Genomic DNA, 8,461 nt, shown 5'->3' with positions numbered 1-8,461 from the left:
CCGTATTACACCACTCGCCACTGCGCAGCCCTTGGGCAGTCCACTGCTGGACGAAGGCCTCCCCCACGCCGCATTTGGTCATGGGGTTATCGACGAGACTTCATGGCGTAGGTCAGCGCAGGTTGGTGAAGTGCGCGGGTTTTGTGGATTATCCCAGGACTCGTTCAGATATGACTCGCCACTGATGCGAGCCGCGGGCAGGAATGAAACTTGGGTCGCCAGGTTCATGGCACAGCTCGCAACCACTGCGCCTCTCCTCCCACCACCATCCCATTGTGTTCTTTAGAAGGCGTGGCAGAACCCATTCCTGTGGTTGCGGTGATGTACCCGACGCTGTACGAGTCATTACCCGTACGGAGCAGCACGGCAAGTAGGCGTGTCACCTTTTTGTTCTCAGCTTGAGTGCTCTCGGCTTGTATACCAGGATTTCCTCCAGACTGTTTAGTTTTCGCCCACGTGCAAACCCAACCCACCAAAAAGGGAAAACATAAACCACGTAGAACCCTCCTGAAAAAAGAACACGGAGTGCTCAATAAGCATCAACAGAGAAAACATTAAAATGTACAAATCAATTCTAAAAATCAAAAAACATCACCACCGACTTCACGAGTTAAAGCCTCGCAACAGAACGTGTGAAATGTGTAGGGGGCGGCGGCCCTTGTCGGTGGAGCGTTCTCAAGCCGCGACAAGCGAAGCCGCGCCAGCGATTCCTCGATCTGGCGGGGCCATCCGTCTGCGCCAGCCGCGAGCGCGGGCCTCGTTACCCGCGGCGGCGGCGGCAGCTCGAACCGAACGGGGACTCGAACCTCGCCGTCGAACTCCGACGTTGCGCACACATGCGGTGGTCGGGCAGGCAATGACCGCACTTTTAATGAACGACTACGACGACAGTCCACGGAGCGTGACCACGGCCACAAGCGCATGCGAACAACCCCCGCGGGGCGAACAGAAAGGAGCCGGCGTGGCTGTAAACAATCGCGGGAGGGAGCGCCGCTCAGCGGACGGCGGTGGGGGAGAGGAGATGGAGAGGGGGGTTACGACATTGTGCGCGATATTTAAATACACTTGTTTTAAAAAATACATGGTTTTCCCTACACGATTACGTACAGAAGTGATGGCAAGGCTTATAAATACACCCACGGATTTGCCATCTGCAAAACAATTGCCACGTATTGATTTTTTTGTTTTAAGATAGAAAAATGCATTGTACAGGTTTATGTACACTCATCGTGATATTTGGAGTATTTTCATACACGGATGCGAATAAAGACTACGTACCTATAGAAATCCACTTGCATTTGTAACAGTAATATGGGAAGAAAACAGCGTGGCCTGAACAACCTTGAAAAGATAAAGTAGCCAAGACTCCTTGTAGAGGACTTGAATATATTATATATCATAAATAATCTGTTTGACTGATAGAACCGCCATGACAGTATACAAATAACAGCGGCAAGAACATAATTAAATGCTTTTAAATAATGTGACTGTCACCTTGCCGGGTAACACGGATTCTGTTGAATGAAGAGATTGACATAAGGTTCAGCAAAGGCCAAATTAACAATACAAATGCAAAACAGCGCAGTAAATGTACAGATAATCTATATTTTTTTTTTGCAATAGTCGACAATGGCACGCAAAAACAGTGGCAACAGGTTAGATATTGACATTGGCTGAACGTCGCCCAAAATTGGGTGGACGTTGGCTATCGATGGGCCCCAATGCTGCACGTTGACTGATGTCACGGCCAGATCAGCTCTAGATATTCTAGTTGTCAGATTCCAAACATATTCCATAAATATGTTAGGAACCAATCTGGTGTGGCATAACAATCGAGCACTCGGAGAACAACAAACAAACAAAACAACAAATCACAATAAAAATAAACATGCAAATCATTCGTGAAGCCGACTGTGCCAACGCAACACGCTCGCACGGAGAGAACCGACACCACGATGGAGACTCAATGACCCGACGGCACGAGTGCTGCCCCCACGTGCTGCCCAATGGCACGAGGCTGCCCTCCGCGTCTCTGTCCTGGCAAGCGTCGGCAAAACCGGACGGAACACAGCGCAGCGACCCATCGCCGTTTCCCCAGTGTTCCTCAATTTCGGGAAAGCTGTGCAACCGACGAGTTGGGAGTGAAAGTTAAGACTTTTGAGAAATTAGCACCAAAATTAAAGTTGCATTTGTTTGGATGTTGTCATTAAAATGTTTGTCTGCACGCGATAATTTGTTTGTTTTTAAGGTTCTTACCCCGTGCCCCTACTGGACGCCTGTGAAAAAGAGCTGTATAGCTCATCGGATTCCTCCTGCAGTATATATATACCGATTCTGACAGCCGGGAAGCGCGGCTGTGGTCTCAGTGTTGCCAGGTCAGGATGACAACACCGCCTACCACCCATTATGGGAGCAAACACGTCGAGACTTTGAAACGCATGCATGCCCGATATTCGTAAAACAATGTCACTACGATCGGAGATTTAAAAAAAAGGGTAAATTAGGAGCTACTCACATTTCCTATACACATCCGAGGGGTATTTTTGAACATTTGGCTACAATTCATACACATGCCCAACAAATGCGATGGAGCATTTTTGAATAATTGATTAATCATTTGGTGCCCCGCAAACACGAAGGATGCCCCTTCTATCAAGCGACACTTTGGCCCAATAATTATTTTTTTGTTTAGTTGTTGAAATCAAATACCAAAACCTGAAGATCCCTGCAGCTTTACCTGAATGAATGTTCACATCGCGATTCCGGGGAGAACCAGATCTGATCTGGTGACTGCTCCGGCCCGGAGATCAACGAGCCCCACCACACCACCGCCAGCAGGGAGGCCATCGCCGACGTTTGTGGTCCAGCAGGAATACACGGAAGCACGGAACTTTATTTAAACGGCGGTTTGTTCAACACTGGAGCGAGTGCATGAGTGAAGCCACAGGGATTATGCAGGATCATTCAGCTGGATTAAAATCTGCCAAAGATCACTCTCGTGCGAAACAAATGATGGCGATGCATATACTTTGTAAATACAAGCAGGCTGGTGCTTCCGCGGATTTCTAACGAACCCGACGTCGACGATGCAGTAGCCGTCCATCCAGCGAGACGAGCGAACGTGTTGGGCCGGTGGCCAGCGGCCTGTGCGTGTCCACTCGGTCGGTCATCGACCCTCCACCCACCCCGACCCCGCACGTCCACCGTGCCGCCTCTCCCTTACCCTTAACTCGCCCTCACCGCCGTCCCCTTCCTCGGGCTCAGTTCATCTTGGCCTTGCCTCTGCCCCTGGGTTGCACGGCGGGGTTGTGTTCTGCGCCGCCACCGTTGTCGCCTCCGTTCTTTCCCCGGCGCACCGAGTCCGAGATGGAGCGCTTCATCTTACCCCACAGGATTCGGCCGCCCACCGGTTCCAGGCCCTGGGAGGCCGCACGGGCGGGGAGGGGAGGGGGCGACGATGCGGGTGGTGCGGGAGGGGTCACGGGACGAGCGGCACGCGGCACAGCGACGGGGTCACGGCTCACGGGGTCAGGTTTCGGGGGCGGCAGATGGGACGTGGGACGGGCAGGTGGGGAGGCAGTGTTCAGGTGGTGAGGAACCAGATGTGTTAGCAGGATGTCCGCGCGTTGTGAGGGGGGGGGGTGCACGATGAGTATCCAAGCGGGGGGGGGGGGGGCATGCGGGCATGCGGGCATGCGGAGATGAACGCAGGTCGCACGGTACGGAGTTTCAGAAGGGCACGGAGGGCGAGGCAGAGTATGCGGGCGGCGGGGAGGGCGCGTTTACACGGGGCCAGCAAAGCCACGGGGGAGTGCAAGCCGGAGCGTGGCGATGGTAGGAAAGGGAAAGGCGGTGGGAAGGAGACGGAAAGACAGACAGAGAGAGAGACAGGCATGCGAGAGCATCAGTGGAGTGAAACCAGCAAGAGCTGTGCTCGGCTTGCTCGTGATTTATTATACATTCTTTTATTTTCACCATCGGGCAAGAGCCGACAGAGCGTTTTTTGGCAAGAGAAACCTGCAGAAGCCACGAGGTCAAACACGGCATTGCACACATCAGCACATCCGCACAGTCACACTCTTCAGACTGTCCGTCTCACCCCCCACAACCCTCCACCACTAAACATTGTACAGCTTCAGTGGAACCGCACTCTCCGATATGTTTAAAACGTTCTCTCAATCGGCGCCAGCAGGAAGAGGATGCGAGAAAAGAAGAAACATAATAATTATTCCAACAGACATGATCTCGCAAGGCAGATGATATTATTTCAAAGACCAGGCAGTGCCAACATTTGATCAGGTGCAATGCAGAACACCGACGAGACATCCGTTTCTCAAACAGAGCTGGCTTTGACCAAGAAACCATGATAGACATACCTAGGCTTATATCGCCAAACATTTACGTAATAACATGCGGCAAAGTTTGACTTAAAAAAGTGATCAGCTAATATTGAAGACAACAGTCGGACGTTACCAAGTAACACTGAAGCAGCGAGGGGGTGCGGCTACGCTTGGCGAAGCCCCCCCCCCGCCCGCCAATTCTACAGTGGTCACAGCGACAGTAAAAGACGACACTCCCCGAATGCTATGAAGCCAGTTCTACCGCACGAATAATAACCACAGGCTCGGACACCATGCGTGCGGACCGGAGTGCATCGCCGATCAGACGTCCACCCGCTTGACAATTGGCTACGGGCTTGGAACTGAGCGCGAGCAGCTTGCGAGTCCATACGAGTCGAATCCGCGTGAGCCGAGTCCACATGAGCCGAGTCCACATGAGCCGAGTCCACGTGAGTCGAGTCAGCTTGAGCCGAGTCCGCGTGAGTCGAGTGTGAGTCGAGTCCCCGTGAGTCGAGTGTGTGTGAGCCCAGTCCGCGTGAGTCGAGTCCGCGTGAGTGGAGTGAGAGTCGAGCCCGCGTGAGCCAAATCCATGCCGCTGCTTCAGGGACCGCATGCACGGCCCGAGGGCACGCCGAGCAGCAGCTCCCAAAACGCGACATAGCCAGTGCCTGAGCTAAACCAGCGCCAGCCCGTTGATGAATGCCATCGCCGGTTCCTCCTGTGCACGTTTCAGTCTCAACATCACGTTGCACGACTGGCTAACCGGCCAAAGACCGATGCTTCGCTTGCACACTGCCTCGAAGTTAATACCGAAGGGCCAGGCGAACTGCCGCTGGTTGGACACCACCAAACGCAGTCCTGGCACCATTATGGTAATGAGCAGCAAAGCAGCTGGGGTGTAAACAAACCCACGAGAGAGTTCACCATCACGTGGGCGGCCGTCGTAGCGGTGTCCCAGAGTCTGAATTTAGTGTTCAATCTTCGCACGATTTGTACCTGGCTATATGTACATTATACTTAATAACAATGGTACATACTTTGGATAAATTAAGGCTGACTTGTAGTTCAGATTTGGAGCAGTACAGCTCCCCGAGCCTTAATTGTGTCCACCAAGCCTAAGCAAAAAAATATGATCGATGTTACAATGTATTACCACATCTATATGACATTCTGTCAGTTTCACAACACTTTGCACTTTCATTAAAATGACCCCCGCGTTGTTTGTGGAAGTTGCTGCCCTCCTCCGAACCTTGCCCAAAAAACAAAATTACTTCTAGAGGCAGCCCAATGTTAAAGATCTGCTCGTGCTCCACTTTGTGTTGAACGTCAACAATGATATGAAAAAAATCACTCACAGCCACCTGTGTGATGACAACACAGCGGTCATTTTAAGAATCAAAGCCTCAAAAAAAACGTACAGGGTCGCGACGAGACGGCATTAATTCCTCTGGGTAAAGACAGTGCGATCAACAGCACCCATTCAGCATTCAGGAGCATAATATGTAGTGTTCACCCTCTCAGCGAGGTCGTAGTGTTCAGCCTTGTAAGAGAAAAGACCTCTCCCGACGCAGCCTCTGCTCTGGATCGACAACGCTCCCCGCGGAGGAAGACCGTGCCATCCAACACTGCCCCCAACGTTAGACGGCCACACGCCAGTCCCATCGAGAGCTTGACAGCCTCCGTAGTGAAAACACTCGACGCAGCGGTGCCCACTGGGGTCGCGTGACGTCAAGATTGGACGTTTGGCAGTCTTTCTAGGCACCTGGCAGGAAAAATAAGCGGGCAGCCTTTCTGAGCTCGGTGTCTTATGCAGCGAAAATGTTCACCAATTTTTTTATAATATAATATAAAAAACAAACAAGCGGAATGAGATGGAAATGGGCCGAACGCTGCGACTGCAGAGCGAGAAGGGGCGGCGCTGTAAATGTCACGGCGGTTAGAGTCAGGAGGGTTGGGGCCAGGGCCAGGGTTAATTTCTCTTCTTGGCGGCGGCACGCTTGACTCCGCCGTGAGCGAGCGACGAGAGCGCGTGGCTGGAGCCCGTGCACTGCAGGGCCATGCTGTAGAGCGAACACAACACCTGTTGGAGGGGGGGGGGTCAGCACGCACGCACGCGGTGTTAGGGCAGTTAGCAAAGCGCCGCACGCATGCACACAGCGAGCAAAGCACATGACAGGTGGAGGGGGTCGAAGCAAAGGCCTGGGTTAAAACGTTGTCACTCTCCGACAACTAAATCAACCACTCATAACCATAATTAAACGCCCACAGTGCCAGCAAGACACATGGCTCAGCATGGGGCTATGTGGCCTTGGCCTGGTATTCACGGAATGACATACTAAATGCTTACGATTCTCCAAATCTGGCAACGACACTGGTCCACAATGTCCAAATTTTAAGAACAATTTCACGGCATCTTGCCTGAACTTGCGTGTTTGTTGATTTTCCCAGAGCGGATGCACGCATGCAAACCCTGGAGCCAGGCAGGAGCCGACAAACCAATCGCTAAGAGACACACGACAGACACGCAGCAAAGTGGTGCACGGGTGGCACCTGTATTTTGCCATGGTCTCACAGTAAATGCTGCGGTGAATGCGGATTAATGTGGCAGTTCTGCACTTGCTACCGTTAACAAAACGCAACAAAATACACATTAACGAGCAACAAGAAGTGCAGTGTCAGTAAAACCTCTGACGCCTTCTGTCCCCGAATGACAGAGGGTCTCCCTCTCTCTCTGTTTGGCACAGGGCCATTTAATCCTGGAGAAGTCTCTTTCCATGGCATTTTTCAGTGGACTTTAGACTATCCCAGGCTCTTCAACGCATGTTTTCAACGCCTTACATGAGAAATTCACTTCAAGGTTATTTTAGCCACACAGCTTTGGCGCTCTGGTGAAGTCACCGTGACATAAGTTGTCAACGTCAATTGTGACGTCACCGGAGCGCTAAAGTGGCACACGCCTGACCGTAGTTTTTGAGTCTTCTCGCTCATGAACAAAGCTTCAAGCCCGCGTTGAATAGCCAGGGAAGCACGGCCTAGGCCTGCGCATTCCTCTCAGGGAGGCTTTCAACCAACATCAGCGGGGCGGGTGACCACGTGAATCGCGCACAATTCAACTGTCGGACGAAAATGCAGTTTCTGGCAATTCCAGTGGGAAAACGACAAATTCAAAGACAAATGCCATGGATTTGGCCACCATCCCAGTGATTTGCATGCATGGATGGGCCCAACGATTCCTTTCCCAGACATTATGCCGCAGGACTTGATGGCTCCAGGAACCCGGTGACGGGATGCGCGAGCGGAGGCTCGGGCTTTACTCGGCTTCACCGCAAGACATTGGCGGACGAAGGGAAAAACCTCTGCCGGAGCCGCAGCGCAAGCACCTGGTGAATGAACCAAAAAACCTACAACATCGAGGGTGCGGCAACGGGATTGATTTTTTTAAAGTAATCCGAGCCATTAGGGTGATCAAAGTGAAATTTATACGCTTTTTAATGAATTCGCTCAAGTGCATCATGCCCAAGCAGGATTTTATGCGTGTGCATCTTCCCCGGTCTCGTTCATTCAGACGCTGCACCAGCGACGCTCGGGCGAGCTCTCCGTTAAACTACTCATCAACCTCAGTGCCTTCAAAGGCCAAAATTTTAATTCAGAAACTCATTAAACACTAAAATACTAAGACACATTACTGCTGCATGTTTAAAGTTCGAGTTGGTTGGCACAGTCGTGCACACTTGGAGCCACGGTTTGTGGCTCAACGATGGAGCCCTTCAAGTGAGCGGGATACCCTCATGCAGTGCAGTAAGTAGGTTACAGACAAGCCATATAGTTTGGAGTTTTAATGTTTCTTCTTATGTACATGTGCAGCTTCTTTTGATAGACACTTTAGTTTTAATCTACTGCCAAGAAACCTCTCAATAAAGGAATCTGGCACAAATCCTTTATGGGAACATCCGGAAAACGAGTTTGGGGACTTAACAAAGACCTTCCTGCAAATATAAAGCGCTGCCATTATTGGTGTACGCACGAATCGCCCGGGGGGCCTCAGAGCGGAGGCCATCATCACGAAAAAGCAACGAGAGCTCTGGTTTGAGCTCCGCTGACAAAATGATCAAACGGAGAGG

At 51.6% G+C, this 8,461-nt stretch overlaps 1 protein-coding gene across 2 annotated transcripts in view; it reads right to left on the bottom strand.

Moving 5' to 3' along the window:
- Window positions 1–854: 854 nt before the first annotated feature.
- LOC144720116 (atlastin-1-like) overlaps window positions 855–8,461 on the bottom strand; it is a 41,323-nt gene continuing 33,716 nt past the window's right edge. The window contains exon 13 of one of the 2 annotated variants that reach the window (XM_078596609.1): window positions 855–3,419. In XM_078596609.1, coding sequence (XP_078452735.1) covers window positions 3,261–3,419 — 159 coding nt within the window. In that variant the 3' untranslated portion in view covers window positions 855–3,260. Of the gene's footprint in view, window positions 3,420–3,908; window positions 6,421–8,461 lie in introns of those variants that run through there. The other variant, XM_078596608.1, reaches the window with a different exon arrangement.

Source organism: Lampetra planeri, chromosome 7 (genome assembly GCF_965212315.1).
Source record: "Lampetra planeri chromosome 7, kcLamPlan1.2.h2, whole genome shotgun sequence".
In the NCBI taxonomy this organism is placed as follows: Eukaryota; Metazoa; Chordata; class Hyperoartia; order Petromyzontiformes; family Petromyzontidae; genus Lampetra; species Lampetra planeri.
This window is presented reverse-complemented; position numbering and strand designations above follow the sequence as displayed.